The sequence below is a fragment of the Ursus maritimus genome, unplaced genomic scaffold (assembly GCF_017311325.1).
Source record: "Ursus maritimus isolate PB19 unplaced genomic scaffold, ASM1731132v1 scaffold_35, whole genome shotgun sequence".
Classification (NCBI taxonomy): Eukaryota; Metazoa; Chordata; class Mammalia; order Carnivora; family Ursidae; genus Ursus; species Ursus maritimus.
Genome location: NW_024426119.1, coordinates 119642 through 142269, shown reverse-complemented (window position 1 = coordinate 142269; position 22628 = coordinate 119642). Strand labels below are relative to the sequence as shown.

General features: G+C 38.0%; 1 protein-coding gene and 2 pseudogenes across 1 annotated transcript; 2 read left to right on the top strand and 1 right to left on the bottom strand.

Annotated features, from left to right (window-relative positions):
* Window positions 1–266: 266 nt before the first annotated feature.
* LOC121100183 lies at window positions 267–3002 on the bottom strand (annotated as a pseudogene).
* A 7081-nt stretch (window positions 3003–10083) lies between these two features.
* LOC103673520 (olfactory receptor 4F3/4F16/4F29) lies at window positions 10084–11480 on the top strand. Its single transcript, XM_008702306.2, has one exon. The coding sequence runs from the start codon at window positions 10542–10544 to the stop codon at window positions 11478–11480; it is 939 nt and encodes a 312-aa protein (XP_008700528.1). The 5' UTR covers window positions 10084–10541.
* Window positions 11481–16017: 4537 nt separating this feature from the next.
* LOC103673521 lies at window positions 16018–17317 on the top strand (annotated as a pseudogene).
* Window positions 17318–22628: the final 5311 nt, after the last annotated feature.

Here is a 22628-nt window from a genome sequence, read left to right as displayed (position 1 = left end):
ATAGTGATTTTCATTTCTATTATGTTTCTTTATTTACAGGCATACCTTCAAGATATTGTGAGTTTAGACTGCCTTAGTAAAGCAAATATTGCAATTAAGTGGGTCAAATGAATTTTTTGGTTTCCTGGTGCATATAAGAGTTATGTTTAAGCTATACATAGCCTATTAAGTGTACAATACATTACATCTAAAAAAACATCTAAAACTCTAAAAACCTATCTAAAAAACCATACTTTGATTAAAAAATGCTTGTTTGCTAAATAATACTAACCATTATCTGAGCTTTTAATGAGTCATAATCTTTTTGCCAGTAGAGGATCTTACCTTGGTATTGATGGCTGCTGACTGATCAGGGTGGTGGTCAATGAAGGTGGGGGTTGCTGTGGCAATTTCTTACAGTAAGATGAAATGAAGTTTGCTACAACCATTGACTCTTCATTTCATGAATGCTTTCTCGGTAGCATGTGATGCTGTTTCATAGCATTTTATCTACAGTACAACTTCTTTCAAAATTAGAGTCAGACCCCTCAAACTCTGTCACTGCTTTATCCACTAAGTTTGTAGAATATTCTAAATCTTTTGTTGTCATTTTAACAGTCCTCACAGTATCTTCACCAGAAGTAGTTTCCATCTCAAGAAATGATTTTCTTTGGTCATCTCTAGGGAGCAACTCCTCATCTATTGAAGTTTTATCACAAGATTGTGGCAATTCAGTCACATCTTCAGACTCCATACATAATTCTGGTTCTGTTGCTTTTTCCACCACATCTGCAGTTACTTTCTCCATGGAAGCCTCCTCAAAGTCATCCATGAGAGTTGGAGTCAGCTTCTTCCAAAGTCTTCTTCATGTTGATGTTTTTGACCTCTTCCCATGAATCATGAATATTCTTAATGGCACCTAGAATGGTGGATCCTTTCTAGAAGGTTTTCAATTGACTTTGCCCAGATTCATCAGAGAAATCACTATTTATGGCAGCTATAGCCCTATGAAATGTATTTCTTGAGTAATATGACTTGAAAGTCAGAATGACTCGTCGATCCATTGGCTGCAGGATGGATGTTGTGTCACCAGGCAGGAAAACATTCCGTCGTACATCTCCATCGGAGTTCTTGGTGAACAGGTGCATTGTCAGCGAGTGGTTATATTTTGAAAGGAATCTTTTTGTGGGCAGTAGGTCTCAACCATGGGGTTAAAGTATTTAGTAAATCGTGTTGTAAACAAATGTGCTGTCATCCAGGGTTTGTTGATCCATTATAGAGCACAGGAAGAGTAGATTTAGCATAATTCTTGAGGGCCCTAGGATTTTTAGAATGGTAAATGAACATTGGCTTCAACTTCAAGTCACCAGCTGCGTTAGGCCCTAACAAGAGAGTCTCTCCTTTGAAGCTTTGAAGCCAGACACAGACTTCTCCTCTCTAGCTTTGAAAATCCTAGATGGTATCTTCTTTCGGAGAAGACTTTTTTGTTGTTTAGTGTAGCCATCCTCATTATCTTAGCTAGCTCTTCTGGATAACTTGCTGCAGCTTCTACATCAGGATTTGCTGCTTTACCTTGCACTTTTGTGTTACAGAGATGCCTTCTTTCCTTAAAGTTGTGAACCAACCTCTGCTAGCTTCAAACTTTTCTTCTGTAGCTTCCTCATCTCTCTCAGGCTTCATAGAATTGAAGAGAGTTAGGGCCTTCCTCTGGATTAAGCTTTTGCTTAAGGGAATGTTTTGGCTGGTTTGTTCTATCCAGACCACTAAAACTTTCTCCATATCAGCAATAAAGCTGTTTTGCTTTCTTATCATTTTTATGTTCAATGGAATACACTTTTCATTTCTTTCAAGGACTTTTCCTTTGCATTCTCAACTTAGCTAACTGTTTAGTGCAAGAGGCCTAGCTTTTGGCCTCTTTTGGCTTTTGACATGCCTTCCTCACTAAGCTTAATCATTTCCAGCTTTTGATTTAAAGTGAGAGACATGTGACTCTTCCCTTTATTTGAACACTTAGAGGATATTGTAAGGTTATTAATTGGCCTAATTCAATATTGTGTCTCAAGGAATAGGGAGGTCCAAGAAGAGGATGAGAGATGGGGAATAGCCAGTTGATGGAGCAGTGAGAACATACACATTTATTGATTAAATTTGCTGTCTTTTATGGGTGTGGTTTGTGATACCCAAAACAATTAAAGTTGTAAGAGCAAAGATAACTGATCAGAGATCTCCCTAACATAACAATAATGAAAAAGTTTCAAGTATTGTGAGCATACCAAAATGTGACATAGAGACATGAAGTAAGCAAATACTGTTAGAAAAATGGCACTAATAGACTTGATCAAGGCAGGGTTGTCACAAAACTTCAATTTGTAAAAAATACAGTTTCTGAAAAGTACAATAAAACGAAGTGCAATAAAATGAGGTCTGCTTGTATTTCTTGAATTTCTCCAGTTTATTTTTCACCACTTCATATTTTCTGTCATTTATTTCTTTGCATAACTCATATATATTTTCTGTCATTTTACAAAGAAGTTGTATCTTTAAAAATTCATAGAAAATTTTGCTCACACTTTCACTACTTCATGGTATACAACCTATTATGTATATGATATATACCTTGTGTCATTTCTCTTTTCTATCTTCTTGAAGTATTTTCATATAGGTCATCTCCTGCTTTATTTTATAACAAAATTATTATTATTATTATTATTTTGTTAGGATTTTATTTTTAAGTAATCTGTACACCTAACGTGGAGCTTGAATTTATAACCCCGAGATCAAGAGTCACATGCTCTACCAACTGAGCCAGCCAAGCACCCCCTTTATTAATCTAATATACTAGTTGAATATGCTAGAAATTTGAAAGGATACTGTGGAGGAGGAACTAAGGGTTTTAGTGAGGTATGATAGAAGCTGAGTTTGGAATGTTGTCTCCAAATCACCTCTCACCTGTTGGGATGACTCTCCTGGATTCCTGGGCTAACTACTGGCTCAGAGCAGCCGTATTTGTTAATTTTGGTCATTTGTCTTATGATTTATCCCTTTCTTTTCATTACATAATGGGAATAGTCAAGTGTTTTGCTGCCTTCCACCTCCTCTTGCCTTGATTTTTCTTTTATTCCAGAGGTGCTACTTATTCCAGAGGTGCTATATCTGTGTATTTCCCTGTAAGTTCCTTTCCTTGATCATTCTGTGGAGTGAGTGTTCACACACTCCCATGTTTCTGTTCAAAGTAAAGATCACTAGTTTTGTTCTAAGTGTATCCACGTCCTTTTGACACTGCTGAGCTTAGTGACTAGCTTAAGATCTTAGGAGGCATGATTTTTATTTTGGTGTTCACTCTTGTCGTGTTTCAATTTTTATTGCACATAAGGGTTTTTTTCTTTTTTTCATGTGTCATGGTTTGGATTTGTAGATATATTCCTAGCCTTTCTAAGGATGGTGTTTACATTTTTGTTTCTTCTGCTGTAAAGGAAGAGGAAAGAAGCAGCATCTCAAGTTTGGACTCTTAGTCAGGAAGTCTGAATTTATTTACATAATTGAAGTTAACATAATTTTATTTTTGCTGTCATGCTTGTCTGAAATTTGGATTCAAGATTATATGTGCTTCATGAATATGTTGTGTAATATTGACTTTTCAATAATTTAAGGAAGTTAGCTGTAGGAGAAAGAAGAAAATTTTGGGACTGTCCTAAATTCATATATAGACCAAACTTTAAATATCTGTGTAATCTTAGAGGAAAAATAATTTGAGATTAGGTGGCAACATGTGCTTCACAGTGTGGTTGTGAGGATTCAGTAGAGTATGAATAAAAACACTATATTTGAAGTCAATTTCAATCTCATTTTCTTATACATTCTGCTTTTTTCATGCAATATAATTTGGTTTTATCTCCATGTATTATTCTTCATACTTTTTAATATATTCTTGTTTAAGTTGAATATTACTGAGGTAATTGACATAGAAATAATAAAAAGATTAAAAATTGTTGAGGATAGTTTTTTAATGTTGCTCTGGAATTCAACTTTAGTCATCATAAAATAAAGATTTAAAGCTGCTCTAAAAATGGCAAAGGCCTCTTTGTTGTTAGAAAACTAAATGCCTCTCATTTTTTCTTATTAACGGTTTCTGTGCTTGGCTACACTGGGAGAACCAAAACAACCACAGGCAGTGATTCCCCAAGCCAAGCGATCTCAGTTTGGCAATCCCAGATCTCTGCAGTATCACTTGGTCACTACCTCCTGGGGATATAACTAGCGGCTGCTCTGACTGTTTTATACAGCCTTTTGTGAGTGTCTGTAATGATCCTGTATGGGATCCCCTTGATTTGGGGAGCACTGTAATCTATCCGAACCTTTAATGATACTGGTCTCTTAGTTTTCTTGGCAAAGCAGGTAAGTGGGAGGGACAGAAATAAAATCTATAGTGAGTAAATCAGCAAGCCAAGGTTTCTATGTTCCAGGAATTAAGTTTTCATCAACTCACCATGATGTCAGCTTTCTATGTGGCATGTTGCTGTTGGTATCTAGAGAAGGACGGTGGAACAGGAATCAGGCCCGTGAAGGAGAGTCACTGTGTCTGGGAGCTGAGTTTATGAGTAGGGGAAATTGTGCATGTAGCCCTCAAGGAGCAAGAGCAAAGCTGTAGAAGAATATCATGGAGGACTCAGAGTTTATCATACGACTACCTTCCTTTCCAAGTTTCCCAACAGTTTTACCTTGTTTTTTTTTTTTAAGATAAATTTATTTATTTATTAGAGAGGGGGGTGGAGGGACAGAGGGAGAGGGACAGAGAGAATCTCTAGCAGACTCCCCACTAAGCACAGAACCCTGATATGGGCCTCAGTTTCATGACCCTGAGATCCTGACCGGAGCCAAAACCAAGAGCCAGATGCTTCACCAGCAGAGCCACTCAGGCGCCCCTGACCTTGTGTTTGTTTTGTTTTGCTTTTAGTTATTTTTTCGGTCTCTGTGACTTTCTTTCTGGCCTATGATTTATAGTTGGCTTGGCCACCTGATCCGTCTATTTAGTGCCCAGAAACTTTAAATCCTTTCGTAAACTTCTGCTTCACCTTCCATTCCACTGCTCTGCCCTCATCCTAATAGTCACAGTTCTTTGATTGATGTCAAGCTGCTGAATATTAAGGACGTGAGTCACAACAGAGTGACATGTACGTTCTCTGAAAACTTTGTCATCTAGCCCCTAGTGGGGGAGACATTTCATTCATCCATTCTTTGACAGTTCTCTCTCATTCATTATATTATTTATTCATTAATGAACCCACTTGATATTTATAAAGGGTGCCCATGATATACCAGGCCCAAACCGCCCATTTACAAAGCAGAAAAATTTATGTAAATTGGTATCTCAATTTTTTTTTACTGTTTTCATCCTTCATTTTGACTTGCAGTTCAGTTTTGGCTTCTCTGGCTCACCACTGAGACTGTTTTGCCTAATTTGTTGGCTCCTTTGTCTCCTTTCACATTATTACTATGACTTTCTATATGGTTGGGTTTTGCTTTCTCTCTCTCTCTCTCCCTCAGGGAATTCATTCACTCTTGTAGATTCAGTTATTACTCATATGGATTACTATACAATTATATCTTTTTTTTTAAAAAAAGATTTTATTTATTTATTTGACAGGCAGCAAGAGAGGGAACACAAGCAGGGGAAGTGGGAGAGGGAGAGGCAGGCCTCTCGCTGAGCAGGGAGCCTGATGTGGGGCTTGATCCCAGAACGCTGGGATCATGACCTGAGCCGAAGGCAGATGCTTAATGACTGAGCCACCCAGGCGCCCCTTATACAATTATATCTTGAACCTATTATTTCTTTCCACATATCCTGACTCATATTTCCATCTGTACATCTCACTAGTATCTGAAACTCCAATTGTTAAATATAAATGTGATCATTTATTTTCTCCATCCCCACAAATTCTGTGTCCAATTTCCTTATTTTTAAAAACGAATCTACCATTGTCCTATCTATCCGTGCTTGAATCTTGGTGTCATCTTTGACATCACTCCTCATGTTCACTCCAACTTTAATCAGCCATCAGTTTTTTTGTGTATTTCTTAATATTTTTATTTTCTGATTTGGCAGTCTTAAAGCTAAAACCTTATAGTTTTAATACCTCTGTATAGCCCCCCAGATCTACTTTATTTCAGCATTCTCTTTGAGGACTCCCTTCCTCCATTGTTCCTTTCCTCCAAAAGACTCATCACACTTACAGATGGGGCATCTTCCCTCATTACTGGCCTTATCACCAATTCCTTGCACCCTCTTCATTGATTCCCTGCATTTATCTAGTAATTCTTAAATATCTGTGTTAGTTCCCAATGTCAGGTGCAAACTAATCTTTATCATCTTTCTCTTTTATTTTTTTATTCTCCAAAACCAATATCTATTCTGTAGATAACCTGCAAGCTTTACCATTAACCCACTGAGCAACAAATGTATCTGGTTTTCATATTTTACATCTGCTTGAAATGACTTTTTTGGACTCTGTGTATTATAATATTTACCAACTCTTGACGCTATACACAAATGCTATGTCTGCTGTACTGCCTTTTGTCATCACTATGGTTATCTTTTTCCACTGTCCTCATATATTAGGGGGGCAATTACACTGCTATGACATGTATCATGCAATGCCTGCAGTATATTTATGTACATGTTGGATAGGGATTGACTTTATACAACATTGGTATGGCTTGAGATCTGGCACACAATAAGCAAATGCACTTTAACAAAATGTGTAAGTGAGAAGAATGGGGAGTAGAACATAACCAAGACTTTGGTTTTGAATAACCATCTAACTATAATATGCCTAAACTACCTCTGCTTTCTCCACTTACACAATTAAAGTGGAGATAAGAACTAAAGAATTTTATATGCTTTATGATAAAGGCAATTAGAAAGAAAAGTCTGTTTTCCTGGCAGATCCACACAAATGTGAGCTTGGATGGGCACAGACTTCCGAAATTCCTGTAAGCACTTGCCTTGGTCCTTTCTCCATTCTCTCTTTCATCTTACCACTAATAACAAGGGAAGTATCCAGTGTTATCTGTGGTGGTCAGAAAATACTTTTTTTTTTCATTGATATTTGTGACTTTGGATTGTGGGGACAGCAGTGGTGGAAGGGACATAGCCTGGTCAGAACACAAATCTCCTTCCTGCATCCCCTAGGCAGTCTTTGATTAGTCTTTGATTTCCGTTAAGGAGAAAACCTGTTATTTGAGAAATCTGCTTAAGTGATTGAATGCAAGTATGGATATGGAAGCTTTTCCTAAAACCAGTTTTAGTAGAACAATGGAAGTTTCAGAATTTGAGGAATAATTTTCTGTACTTGCAAGTCACTCATGTAGCTACTCTTCAGTATGTAATAGATAGCATTTATTGTGCCACACCGTGTGGTAGGTACTGAGTCAGGTAAGTTTACATATATCACTTATTTCTCACAACACCCTGCAAGGAAGTATTATTATCTCCACATTAGCAATGATAATACTGAAGCTCAGAGAGGTCAGGTAACTTTGACACACTCACGTAGCAAGTGAGTGGTGATGCCATCAAAACCCAAGCTGCTAATCGTTCTACTATAATGTGTGAAAGGCAATCTGTGAATTTTTGTATTTTAGGATTGAAGAATATAGAGATGAAAATTTGGAAATGATCTCTGGACTTTGAATGTGAGCCTATAGCTGTGTGATAAGTCCACCATGTGGAAGAACACCACCTTCGGAAATAACCATACTGTGACCCTCAGTGGCAGAAGTTGACTGGACAGAGAACCCTCTCAGGATAGCAGAACACACAGAAAACATTCAGTGGGGAGAATTTCACTTGCCTGTTGCCTGTTGTTCTGTATGCCTCCCTCTCCTGTTTAGTACGTGATTGGACTCCTCAAATTATAAAAACAGTAAAAATTTTACAGTGAATGACTTCTCTATATCATTGTATAGTAAAAAGACAGTCTTTCCATTCATTATCATGTGTGATTTTCACGGAAACTCTGTGAGCCTGACAGGCAGGTAGTGGAAGCAATCTGCCTTCCTTAAATGCAGCCCAGTGTCAAAGTTAGGAGCAGCCCTGAATCAGTGAATTTAAGGTGAGAGATCGATGTTCTCTTTAATGTACCTGGGTTCTCAGAAATCTTGGCTACCATGTTTCATACTCTCTGAACCTTGTTCAGCTCTTTTTCTTTTTTCCTGATGGTTTCTTTCTTTTTGTTCTTTATCATATGTATCTTTCCTAGTTTCCCCCTTTGCCCATATTCCCCACATTTAAAATCTTCATTCTTTCTCCTTTCTCTCTACTTTATTTTTTTCTGCACCTCAGATTATTCCATAGACTTCAGGAAAATAAATTGAGTACTGGCTATAGGCTTGAAGATTAAATGCAATTTAATCCTCACCAAGAAATATTCTGTAAAGCGTTGGGTGCCTTCTCACTGGGACACTATTAGTTATGGTTATGATAAGTTTTTAAATGAGAAATTTCCCCTTATGTCTTTTAAAATGATTGGAAAAGATGACCAAGAAAGAAGAGAATAAAAAGTAGTGAAGATCGTTGACCTGAAGGCATTGCCTTACAGTAGCCTGGAGTTATTAATCTTAACTTCTCAATCAAGAACTGTCTGCTGACTTTTGTTATGTACCTGGGTACATAATATGGGCTATACACACATGCATAATGATAGTTAATATTAAAAGTTACTTTCATATTACATAATTCAAGGTTATTTCCCACATACTGTATATCTCTCTTTATTCAGTTCTACTTCTTAAAGGGCCAAATCAATGTCTGTGTTCTTGGGGTAGCCATCTGCTACCCATCTGCTCTTGCTGATACAAGTTATTTTCTACCTTTGAATGTTTTTAACACATTTCCCTTCCCCTGCCCCAAATGACCACGTATTTAACTTAGTATTCACTTGGCATGTATTGTATATCACATTAGATTGTATTTGTTATGTGTACAATTTATGTTTTTTCAACTATTTTCTTGATTCTTTGACTTGTAGGAGTTAGCAAAAGAATAAATCAGTATGAAGGAAAACTGTCAATAAGAGCTACAAGAAGTATTTGGGATTTGAATTGACCTTCGAAGATAATAAATTTTAGAGAGACTGGGGTGCCTGGCTGGACCTGTTGGTAGAGCATGCAGCTTTTGATTTCTGTGTTATGAATTCGAGCTCCATATTGGGTGTAGAGACTACTTAAAAAGAGAAAAAGAAAAAAATTTAGAAAGACCAAAGGATGGGCTTTTTAGAAACATTAAGTTTTTTGCTACTGTAGTGACTGGTTACATAACCACCAAAATACAAAGAATCGGTACACAAATCATGATTGCAATGAATAATCACTTTCCCAGATATAATTTAATTTTGTACTAGTCAAGTAATCTTTAATTGGGCACACATTTTATGTAATAATTAATGTCAGTTTGCTACATTATAATGAACATTTTGTATAAGTGTCTGTGGTTAATTTGGTTTTAACCAGGAAAAAAAAATTCACTGTTTTGAGTTTTGTTTTCTCTTACTTAATTATTTTCTCTAGGACTTTTCTTTTTGGAATAGGAATCCAGAGACATAGTTTTGGTCCCCAGACTGCCATTTGTGTGAATCTTGGAAACTCAATTTACTTTGCTGGGTCTCATGTTTTTCATCCGAATGATGACCAGTTGGACAGAATAGACTTTATATAATTCTGTGAGAATTTTCATCTTATTACATTGGGGACATGTGCTCTTCCTCATCAAGGCCTTGGGTCTTTGTCAGTAATTACTGAGTTTCCTGACTCCCTCCCTGGTGCCTCCATCCCTTCCCCATGTGTGTTCATCCTCTCAGTCCTATCACGTGCTCTCCCTACCTTGATGAGCAGCATTAGTGCCCCCTCGTCCAGACCCCAGGTTTCTGGTAATAGAAGGTGTGCACCTAAGACTGGACTGTTAGCTCAGGAGGTAGTGGTGTAATCACTGTGTGTAGGTGAGAATAGAGAGAGATTAATGCCAGTGGTTGTGACCCAGAATTAGGGGCAGGACACAGTGATAGTGTCTGTGAGTTTTGCGGTCTGGGATGACTGAGGGCATTAGTCATTGCTCCTTTGTGTGAGAAAGTCTGGAATTGTAGCTACTTTTTATTAGCAAACTGTGAGTAAACTGGGGAGAGAAGTGGATTATGAGACTATACATAAAAGCAAGATGGAATATGTTAGAAATGAGGACTAGTCAATATCAGAAGTGATTTAAACAGCTAATGAGTGTCATGGATACTCATATATCCATGTTCATGCCTAATCTGTTAATTTGAGAACAGAACATTGCAGTCAGAGTTTTGGTGATAGGTTTAAATTATGTCATAGCTCACATGTGTGATGATAGTGTGTTGATTTTTGTTTTTTGTTTTTATATGTGTGAGAAAGCAGATAACTATATACTTTTCATTCATAATAAGGATATTGAAACATTGGTAATTCTATGACCTATTATCATCTCCATAATCTTCCTCATTTTCTTAATTTTCATCATTTCAGTGGCATCCCAGTTGACTGGATCCATGGATGGAAGGAATCACTCAGTTGTGTCTGAGTTTGTGTTTCTGGGACTCACTCATTCATGGGAGATCCAGCTTCTCCTCCTGGTGTTCTCCTCTGTGCTCTATGTGGCAAGCATGACTGGAAACATCCTCATTGTGTTTTCTGTGACCATTGATCCTCACTTACATTCCCCCATGTACTTCCTACTCGCCGGTCTCTCTTTTATTGACTTGGGGGCCTGCTCTGCCACCTCACCCAAGATGATTTATGATCTTTTCAGAAAGCGCAAAGTTATTTCCTTTGGAGGCTGCATTGCCCAGATCTTCTTTATCCACGTCATCGGTGGCGTGGAGATGGTGCTGCTCATTGCCATGGCCTTTGACAGATATGTTGCCATTTGTAAGCCTCTCCACTACTTGACCATTATGAGCCCACGAATGTGTGTTTTGTTTCTGGCTGCTGCTTGGGCCCTTGGTGTCAGTCACTCACTGTTCCAACTAGCATTTATTGTTAATTTACCCTTCTGTGGTCCTAACGTATTGGACAGCTTTTATTGTGACCTTCCTCGTCTCCTCAGACTGGCCTGTACAGATACTTACAGATTGCAGTTCATGGTCACTGTCAACAGTGGGTTTATCTGTGTTGGCTCTTTCTTCATACTCCTCATCTCCTACATCTTTATCCTGTTTACTGTTTGGAAACATTCCTCAGGTGGTTCATCCAAAGCTCTTTCCACGCTATCAGCTCACATCACTGTGGTCCTTTTATTCTTCGGTCCAACAATGTTTGTCTATACATGGCCACATCCCAATTCACAGATGGACAAATTTCTTGCTATTTTTGATGCAGTTCTCACTCCTTTTCTGAATCCAGTCATCTACGCATTCAGGAATAAAGACATGAAGGCAGCAATGAAGAGAGTGTGGAGACAGCTAGTGATTTACAGGAGGATCTCATAGGTAATATAAGGCCTTCTCACTAATCATGGTATAGCCTTTTGTTTCTATCTTTGATATTTTGGATTCAGAAAACTTGAGACATCAAATATGGATTTGAGTGTTGTCACAGCTGTAACCTAATTCTTATTTGATGAATGTATTTATTCCTTATGAAAAGTGAGCCATGAGAACAGTATATCTTTCTATCTATGTAAATCCCATTTAATTTCTTTCAGCAGTGTTATATAGTTTCTGGTGAACAGGTCTTACATATCTTTCTTGAGATTTACTCCTAACTATTTTAATTTTTTGTGCTTCTCTAAATGATATTTTTTGTTTAATTTATAATCGTTCATTGCTAATATATAGAAATATAATAGATATTTTGTTTATTGGCATTGTATTTTGAAAACTTGCAAAATCTTTTACTTCTCCTTGTTTTTTGTAGAGTAAGTAGGATTTTCATCATAGATGATCATGTTTTCAGTGCATAAAGAGATTTTACTTCTCATGTTCTAGTATGGATCATTTTATTCATTTTTGTTGCCTTATTGTACTTGCTAAGATCAAACAGCGTAGTGCTGAATACAAGTGGTTAGGGAAGACATCCTTGACTTATTTTTATTCTTATGAGAAAAGCATTTATTTTCACCATTAAGTATGATACTAGCTGTAGGTTTTTAGTAGAAGCTTTTTATCAGGCTGAGGAAATTCCTTTCTATTTAGTTTGCTGAAAGTTTTTAAAATCAGGAATAGATGTTGGATTTTGAAACAATGCTTTTTTTGGTTTAGTATCAGGGTAATGCTGGCCTTATAGAATATATCTCCTTGTATTAAATTTATTGCAGGAGTTTTGTAGAATTATTATTGTTTCTTTCTTAAATGTTTGGTAAAATTCACCATAGGAAGTCATTCTGGCCTGCAGTTTTCCCTGTGGAAATGCTTTCAACTGTAAATTCAGTTTTTGGTAGCCTGTGTCTTCTAAGAAATTTATATATTAATCTGTGTTATCAAATTTATTGGAAGAAGTTGTTCCTAATATTCTCTTATATGAAATATCTATAAGACTTGTAATGTTTTCCTCTCTTTCATTGTCTATTGGTAGTTTATGTTTTTTTAAAAAAATTTATCAGTGTTTAAGAGGTTTTTCAGCTTCCTTTTTTATTGCGGTAAATGTATATAACATATATGTTTCAGGTGCATAACATTATAATTTGACATCTGTGTACATGACAAAGTGATTACCACCAAAAGTCTAGTTACTATTCATCACTGTACAATTGACCCACTTCACCCACCCCCAACATACTTCGCCTTTGTTGACTACCAATCTGTTCTCTGTATCTGGGAGTTTGGTTTTGTGTTGTTTTGTTTGTTTTAGGCTTTTTTTTTTATTCCACATATCGGTAAAAATCATGCACTATTTGTCTCTGTCTGCCTTACTTCACTTAGCATAATAGCCTTGAAGTCCACATATGTTGTTGCAAATGACAAAATTTCATTTTTCTTTGTGGCTGAGTCGTTTTCTGTTGTTTTTATATACCACATCCTCTTTATCCATTCACCTATTGTTGGATAGGTGGATTAGGATAATGGATTAGGTTTCTTCCATATGGTGTCTGTTGTAAATAGTGCTGTGATAAACATAGTGGTACATATATCTTTTCACATTAATGTTTTCATATCCTTTGCATAAATACCCAGAAGTGGTATTGCTGGATCATATGGTATATCTTTTCTTAATTTTCTGAGGAATCTCTACTGTTTTCCAGAGTGGCTGTACCAATTTACATTCCCACCAACAGGGCAGAAGAGTTCCTTTTTCTCCTCGTTCTCTACGACACTTGCATCTTGTCCTATTGATAATAGCCATTCTAACAGTGTGAGGTGGTAACTCATTGTGGTTTTGATTTGTACTTCCCTAATATTTAGTGATCTTAAACATCTTTTCATTGTCTGTTGGCCATCTGTATGTCTTCTTTGGAAAAATGTCTGTTCATGTCTTCTGCCCATTTTTTAACTGGATTATTTGTCTTTTGGGTGTTGTTTGGTAAGTTCTTTATAGATTTTGGATACTAACCCTTAATCAGACATATCATTTGCAAATATCTTCTCCCATTCTGTTGGTTGCCTTTTAGTTTTCTTGATTGTTTCCTTCACTGTGCAGAAGCTTTTTATCTTGATGACGTCCCAATAGTTTATATTTGCTTTTGTTTCTTTTGTCTTAGAAGACGTATCTAGAAAGAAGTTGCTATGGCTGATGTCAAAGAGGTTATGCCTCTGTTCTCTTCTAGGATTTCTATGGTTTCTTGTCTCACATTTAGGTATTTCATCCATTTTGCATTCATTTTGTGTATGGTGTAAGAAAGGGGTCAAGTTTCATTCATTAGCATATAGCTGTCATTTTTTTTCCCCAAACCATTTGTTGAAGAGACTTTTTCATAGGATATTCTTTCCTGCTTTGCTGAAAATTAATTGACCATAAAGTTGTGGGTTCATTTCTCAGTTTTCTGTTCTGTTCTATTGATCCATGTGTCTATTTTTGTGCCAGTACCATACTGTTTTGATGACTACAGCTTTGTAATATAACTTGAAGTCCAGAATTGTGATGCCTCAAGCTTTGCTTTTCTTTTTCAAGATTGCTTTGGCTACTTGGGGTCTTTTGTGGTTCCATACACATTTTAGGACTGTTTGTCTAGCTCCGTGAAAAATGTTGGTGGTATTTTGATTGGGATTATGTTAAATGTGTAGGTTGATTTGAGTAGTATAGACATTTGAACGATATTTATTCTTCTAATCTATGAGCATGGAATGTCTTTCCATTTCTTTGTGTTGTCTTAAATTTTCTTATCAGTATTTTATAATTTTCAGAGTAAGGTCTTTCCCCTCTGGTTAGGTTTATTCCTAGATATCTTATTTTTGGTCCAGTGGGATTGTTCTCTTAATTTTTCTTTCTGCTGCATCATTATTGGTATAGGAAAATGCAACAGGTTTCTGTATGTTGATTTTATATCCTGTGACATGAATGAATTTATTTATCAGTTTTAGAAGTTTTTTTTGTTAGAATCTTTCAGGTTTTCTATATATAGTACTATGTCATCTGCAGATAATGAAAATTTTACTTCTTCCTTACTAATCTGATGCCTTTTATTTCTTTTTATTGTCTGATAGCTATGGCTAGGACTTCAGTACGACGTTGAATAGAAGTGGTGAGAGTGGGCATCCTGGTCTTGTTCTCGACCTTAGGGGAAAAGCTGTCAATTTTTCCCATTAGGGATGATGTTTGCTGTGGGTTTTTCATATACGGCCTTATTATGTTGAGATATGTTCCCTCTAAACCTACTTTGTTGAGGGTTTTTTATCTTGTACTTTGTTAAATACTTTTTCTGCATCTGTTGAAATGATCATATGGTTCTTGTCCTTTCTCTTATTGATGTGATGTATCATGTTGATTGATTTGTGGATACTGAACCACCCCTGCAACACAGGAATAAATTCCACTTTATTATGGTGAATGATTTTTTAAAATGTATTATTGGATTTAGTTTGCTAATATCTTGTTGAGGATTTTTTTTTTTAGTTTCAATATCATTTAATTCTGCTCTAATCTTTATTATTTCCTTCCTTCTGCTGGTTTTAGGTTTTGTTGTTCTGTTTCTAGGTCTTGTAAGTGTAAAATTAACTTGTTTATTTGACATTTTTCTTGTTTCTTGAGATAGGCACATATTGCTGTAAACTTCCCTCTTAGAACTGCTGTTGCTGCATCCCAGACATTTTGCATTGCTGTGTTTTGATTTTCATTTGTTTCCATGTGTCTTTTTAAATTTCCTTTTTGATTTCCTGATTGACCCATTTGTTGTTTACTTAACCTCCATGTATTTGTGGTCTTTCCACATTTTTTGTTGTGGTTTACTTCGAGTTTCATAGCATTATGGTCAGAAAAGCTGCATATGGTAAGACTTTGATCTTCTTGAATTTGTTGAGGTTTATTTTGTGACCCGATATATGAACTATTCTAGGGAATGTGTCATGTACTATTGAAAAGAATGTGTATTCTGCTGTTTTAGGATGGAATGTTCTGTATGTATTTGTTAAGTCCATCTGGTCCAATGTGTGATTAAAAGCCATTGTTTCTTTGTTGATTACCTGTTTATTTTAATTTATTTTTTAAACTTTTTATTTATTTATTTGAGATAGAAAGAGAGTGCACGAGAGAGCAGGAGTGGAGGGGAGCAAAAGGAGAGGGAGAAGCAGGCTCCCCACTGAGCAGGGAGCCTGATGCAGAACTCGATCTCAGGACTTTTGGATCATGACCTGAGTCAAAGGCAGACACTCAACCAACCCAAGCACCCAGTTAAGTGGTTTTGATGATGTGTCCTTTGATGTAAGTGGGGTGTTAAAGTCACTACTATTATTGTGTTATTATCGATTAGTTCCTTTATGTTTGTTATTCTTTTATACACATGGGTGTTCCTAGGTTGGGTGTGTAGATATTTATGATTGTTATATCTTCCCATTGAAATGTCCCCTTTATTATTATATAGTGTCCTTCTTTGTCTCTTGTTATAGTCTTTACTTTAAAGTCTGTTTTATTTTGGGTCTCTGCTCCTCCCTGCTCAGCAGACAGCCACAGCTTCTGGTGCAGTGCCAGCTTGAGACAAGATGGTGAAGGTCAGAGTAAACGGATTTGGCCATGTTGGGTGGCTGGTTACTATGGCTGCTTTTAATTCTGGCAAAGTGGATATTGTCACAATCAATGACCCCTTCATTGACCTCAGCTACATGGTCTGTGTGTTCCAGTATGATTCCACACATCCCATCACACAGTCAAAGCTCAGGATGGGAAATTTGTCATTATTGAAAGCCCATTTCCAACTTTCATAAGTGAGATCTCACCATCAAATGGGGTGATGCTGGTGCTGAGTATGTTGTGGAGTCCACTGGGGTCTTCATCACCATGAAACCTGGGGCTCACTTGAAGTGCGAGGCCAAGAGGATTATCATCTCTGCCCCTTCTGTGGATGCCCCTATATTTGTGATGGGCAATGCCTCATGCACCACCAACTGCTTGGACCCTCTGGCCAAGGTTATCCATGACAATTTTGGCATTGTGGAAGGACTCATGATCACAGCCCATGCCATCACTGCCACCCAGAAGACTGTGGACAGTCCCTCTGGGAAGCTGTGGCATGATGCCCAAGAGGCTGCCCGGAATACCATCTGCTTCTACAGTGCCACCATTCTGTAGGCAAGGTTATCCCTGAGCTGAATGGTAAGCTCACTGGCATGGCCTTCCATGTCCCTACCCTCAGTGTGTCAATTGTGGATCTGTTGTGCCTCTTGGAGAAAGTTGCCAAACACAATGACGTCAAGAAGGTAGTAAAACAGGCATCGGACGACCTCCTCAAGGACATCCTGGACTATGCTGAAGACCATATTGTCTCCTGTGACTTTAAGAATGACACCCACTCTTCTACGTTTGATGCTGGGTCTGACACTGCTCTCAGTGACCACTTTGTCAAACTCATTTCCTGGTATGAGTGAATTTGGCTATAGCAACCGGGTGGTGGATGTTATGGTACACATGGCCTCCAAGGACTAAGAGCCCTCTGAACCACCAGCCCCAGTGAGAGCAAGAGGAAGAGAGAGGCCCTGAGCTGCTGGAAATTATTTGCCATAACTCATCCCCAGTACACTGAGAATCTCCCAACCTCTGTAGTTTCCACTCCTTGAAGAAAGGGAGAGGCTTGGAGAGCCCTACATTGTTATGTACACCAATAAAGCATACTGTACCCAGCCAAAAAAAAAGTGTATTTTGTCTGAAATAAGTATTGCTACTCTGGCTTTTTTCTTTCTTTTCTTTCTTTTTTTCTTTTTTTTTTTTTTAAGATTTTATTTATTAGAGAGAGCAAGAGAGAGAGCATGAGTTGGGGGGAGGGACAGAGGGAAAGGGACAAGCAGACGAGCCCCATGCAGGGCTCAATCCCAGGACCCCAGGATCATGACCCGAGCGAAAGGTAGATACTTAACTGACTGAGACGCCCAGATGCCCCTAGTTTGGCTTTCTTTTGATATCCATTTGCATGATAGACATTTCTACATCCTCTCACTTTCAATCTGTGGTGTTTTTAGGTCTAAAATGAGTCTGTGGGGCACCTGGGTGGCTCAATTGGTTGAGCAGCTGCCTTCGGCTCAGGTCATGATTCCAGGGTTCTGGGATAGAGCCTCACATTGGGCTCCTTGCTCAGTGGGGAGCCTGCTTCTCTCACTGCCTGCCACTCCCCTTGCTTCTGCTCTCTCTCTCTGACAAATAAATAAATAAACTCTTCTAAAAAAAAATGAAATGAGTCTGTTGTAGGTGTCATATAGATGGGTCTTGTTTTTTATCCATTCCGTCACTCTGTGTCTTCTGACTGGGGCGTTTAGTCCATTTACATGAAAAATAATTATTGATAGATATGTATTTATTGCTATTTTGTTACTTGTTTTATGGTTCAGAATATTGTCTCTGATCCTTTTTTATCTTTCTTGTTTTGTTGATTCTCTTTAGGGATATATTTAGATTTTTTTTTGTCATTATTCTTTGCATGTTTATTAGTGGTTTTTGGTATATGGTTACCATCAGTTTTGTATATAACCTCTTTTGCATATAGCAGTCTATCTTAAGTTGATGTTATTTAAGTTTGAACTCATTCTTTGGTCCTCTCCCTCCCGTGTTTTAGGTATATGTTAGTATATATAATATGTGGGTTTTTTTTTTTGATTTCTCTTTTTTTTTACAGAAATATTCATTTTCACTGCTTTTATGTTTCCCACTTTTATACTGTCCCTTTTGTTCTGTCCTTTCCATTCAAAGTCCCCTTTAATATTTCTTGCAGGGCTGGTTTGTAGTCACAAACTCCTTTAGTTTTGTTTTTCTGGGAAACTCTTTATGTTTCCTTCTATTCTGAATGATAGCCTTGCTAGAAAGAGTATTTTGGATTGCAGATTTTTTCCAGTTCAGCACTTTGAATATATCATGCTGCTCCCTCTGGCTTGGAAAGCTTCTGCTGGAAAATCTCCTGCTAGTCTTATGGATTTTCCCTTGAAGATTAATGACTTCTGTTGTCTTGTGGCTTTTAAGATTTTTTTTTTATCACTAAATTTGCAATTATAATATGTCTTGGTATGGGTCTGATTTTGTTGATTTTGATGACAGTTCTCTGTGCCTTCTGGATCTGGATAGCTGTTTCATTCTTTACATTAGGGAAGTTTTCAGCTATTATTTCTTCAAATAAATTTTCTGCTCCCTTTTCTCTCTCTTCTTCTGGGACTCCTATAATATGAATGTTATTACATTTGATGGAGTCAGGGAGTTCCCTAAGTCAATTATTGTTTTGCACAATCCTTTTTTCTCTCTTTTGTTCAGCTTGATTACTTTCCATTACTCTATCTTGTAGGTCACCAGTTCATTCCTTTGCTTTTTCCAGCCAGCTGTTCATTCCATCAGATATGTTTCTCATTTCATTTTTAAGACCTTTATCTCTTCTATATTATTCCTTATCTCTGTGTTAAGGGTCTCATGCATGTCTTCCACTCTTTTCTCAAGTCCAGTGAGTATCCTTATGGTCATTAAATTATCTCTCAGTAATGTTACATATATCTGTTTCACTTAGATCTCTGGCGTGGCTTTGTCCTGTTCTTTCATTTGGGATAAATTTCTCTGTCTTCTCATTTTGTCTAAGTCTTTGTGGCTGTGGTCAGGAAGGTCAGCTATGTCTCCTGTTCTTGAGAATGATGGCATTATGAAGAAGAGATCCTATGGTGCCCTGTTGTGCATTACCCCTGTTCTCCAGTGCCTGGTGCTTCTGGGAATGTCTCCAATGTATGTTGTGTTTACTATTTTGTCCTGGCTGCTCTATTGTTTGGGCCAGTTGTCTACAGAGGCTCTCTTTACTTGTGGGCAGTGTAGTCCCTGGCCTGAATGTGCCATTTTAACTAGGTGTGCTCTGGTCTGCTTCTGAAATGAGATCTGTCACCAACACCACTAGAGCTGAGGCTCTGCAAAACTCCTGAGTTGGGACTTGCAGTGTGAGTAGGGGGTTAGGCTGAGACTGAGGCAAGTATGACCGGGAGAGATGGATGGTTCCACTGGAGTGTGCAGTGGGGGATTTTATAGGGCAGGACTTGGTGTAAGCAAGTTAGGTAGCAAGTTTCAGCACTGTGCTGGTTCCTGAAGGTGGCCCTGTACTTATGCTGAGGGGCAGGGGAGGAAAATGGCACCTGCCAGTTCCTTTCTTCACAGAGGGGTCTTTTAGTGAATGCTGCCTCTTTGGGATGTACTCTTGGATGAGTGAATAACCTCCTCACTGTGTGCCCCAGGCACTCTTCAGAACGCTATTTCCCTGTTGTAGGCCAGTGGGTTATTTGCCTTCTCTCCTGGAGCAGTGCAGTGCTCCCTGTGCTCTATCCTAACCACACCCAGTGACCTTTAAAACTCAAAGCTTTAAGCCTTGATGGTTGCAAGAACTCATGAAATTCAGGCCTTCCAGCTTTCCAAGCCAATTGCTTTGGGGATTTATTTTCCCCATGTGCTCCCTTGTGTGCTAGTCTGTTTCTTCCCCGTCTCTGTGACTGTGGCTCCCTCCTACTGCAGCAGCAATGGTATGTTTATCTCCCAAACTGTATCTCTGCACTTCCTACCTTCTTTGATGTGGCCTCTTCTCCACCTTTAGTTGTGGAGTTTGCCAGTCTTCAGGTCAATTTCTGGGCTATCTAAGATGATTTGATAGTTATCTAGTTGTATTCATGTTATTCATTCAGTGTTCACTTTGGCTGCACATGCACTAAGATATGGTATATATATCTATATGATGGAATATTACTCAGTGATCAAGAAGAATGAAATCTTGACATTTGCAATGACGTGGATGAAACTAGACGGTATAATGCAAAGCGAAATAACTCAGAGAGAGACAAATACTGTATGATTTCACTCGTATGTGGAATTTAAGAAAACAGATGAATATAGGGGAAGGAAAGGAACAATAAAATAAGATAAAAACAGGGAGGCAAACCATAAGAGACTACATTTAAGAGAACAAACAGGATTGCTGAAGGGTTGGTGGGTGGGAGGATGGGGCAAATGGGTGATGGGCATTAAGGAGGGTGCTTGTTGTAATCAGCACTGGTTATTTATATACAAGTGATGTAACCCTAAATTTTACCCCTGAAACTACACTATATGTTAACTAACCTGAATTTAAATCTTGAAAGAAAAGAAAGCTGTGTTTTTTTTTTGAGAAGATAAACAAAATGGACAAAAATTTTGCTAGAGAAATAAGAAAAAGAAGACACAAATAAAATTACAAATGAGAGGACACTGTAAATGATACCACAGAAATACAAAGGATGACAGTGATTACTTATGAAAAATGATATTGTAACAAATTGGATAACCTAGAAGAAATAGACAAATTTCTAGAAATATATGATCTATGAAGACTGAATCATAAATAACAGAATGTGAGTAGACCAATAATGAGAAAGGTTAAATCAGTAACCAAAACCTCCCAACAAAAAAAAAAGCCCAGGATGAGATGGCTTCACTGGTTAATTCTACCAAATATTTAAAGAAAACTTAATAGCAATCCTTTTCAAACTCTTCTAAAAAATTGAAGAGGAGTGAATATTCTCAAACTCATTCCACTAAAACAGCATTACTCTAATACTAAAGCTAAACCATGGCATTACAAGAAAAGAAAGCTGCAGGCAATATTCCTTATGAATATAGATGCAGAAATTCTCAACAAAATATTAGCATACAAAATTCAAAAGCATATCAAAAATTTATGTACCATAATCAAGTAGGATTTATTTCTGGGATTCAGGGATGGTTTAATATATGCAAATCAATAAATGTGACATGTTATCAGAATAAAGGATAAAAATCATATCATCTCAGTAGTTGCTGGAAAAGCATTTGACCAAATATATCCTTTCATGATAAAGACAATAAATTAGGCATAGAGGGACTGTAACTTAATATGATAAAGGCCATATATGACAAGTGCACAAGTAATACCATACTCAATAGTGAAAAGCTGAAAGCTTTTTTTCTAAGACCAGGAATAAGACAGTGATGCTTTCTTGCCACTTTTATTACACATAATTAAGCCAGAACAGTTAAAAAAGAAAAAGAAATAAAGGTCATCCAAATCAGAAAAGAAGAAATAAAACCATCTCTGTTTGCAGATGACGTGATGTTATATGAGAAAAGCCTAAAGACACCACCAAAAAAACCTGTTAGAAGTAATATATGGACGGGGGAGCGGGTGGACTCGCGGACCTGCACCCGCAAGAGAGCAGACTGAGACCATGAGCCGGGAATGCGCGCCTCCAGACTGAAAAGGAGCTCCGGTGTGCTCACTGGAACCAGACTGAGACCGGGAGCTCTGGGAGCGCTCAGGGGCGGCTGGCAGCTGGCAGTGTTAGAAACACAAAGGACAGAGACGCGCCAGCCCTGGAAGTGAGGGCTGGGACGCTGGGTGTGGGGTGCACATCGCGGGACGCTACAGGGTTGAGCAGCACCAACAGAAACAGAGTTAAAGTGGCCAGAACATCAGTGGAGAATGGTCTGCGATCCCTCTGTTCTGAGACAGAGGCTGAGATTCGGCCACTGCTGCTCTGACTCTCAGAAAAGGCACAGCAAGCCACCAGGAAAAGCTGCCAGAGAACGAAAGCCTGGAAATACCGGCTCACAGTGTGGCCATCCCCATCCCTCCTCTCAGGGGACATGGACACTCTACCCAAACAGGGTTGCTTGAGTATTGCCTCGGCAGGCCCCTCCCCCAGAAGGCAGGCTGAAAAATCAAGAAGCCCACATCACTAAGATCCCTATAAAACAAGGGTGCACAGCCTGGGTCCCGGTCAATAATTTGGGTTCTGGACAACCCCGCAACCTCTCCTCATCAGAATGATGAGAAGGAGAAATCCCCCCCACCAAAGAAAAGACAATGAGTCTGTGGCCTCTGCCACAGAACTAATGGATATGGATGTAACCAAATTATCAGAAATGGAATTCAGAGTAACAATGGTCAAGATGATGTGTAGACTTGAAAAAAGTATTAACGAAAATGTTAATGAGAATATAGAATCTCTAAGGGCGGAAATGAGAGTGAGCCTGGCAGA

Bases quoted from the DNA above. Each gene is read 5' to 3' on its own strand.
- LOC103673520 (XM_008702306.2), top strand. From the start codon at position 10,542: ATGGATGGAAGGAATCACTCAGTTGTGTCTGAGTTTGTGTTTCTGGGA.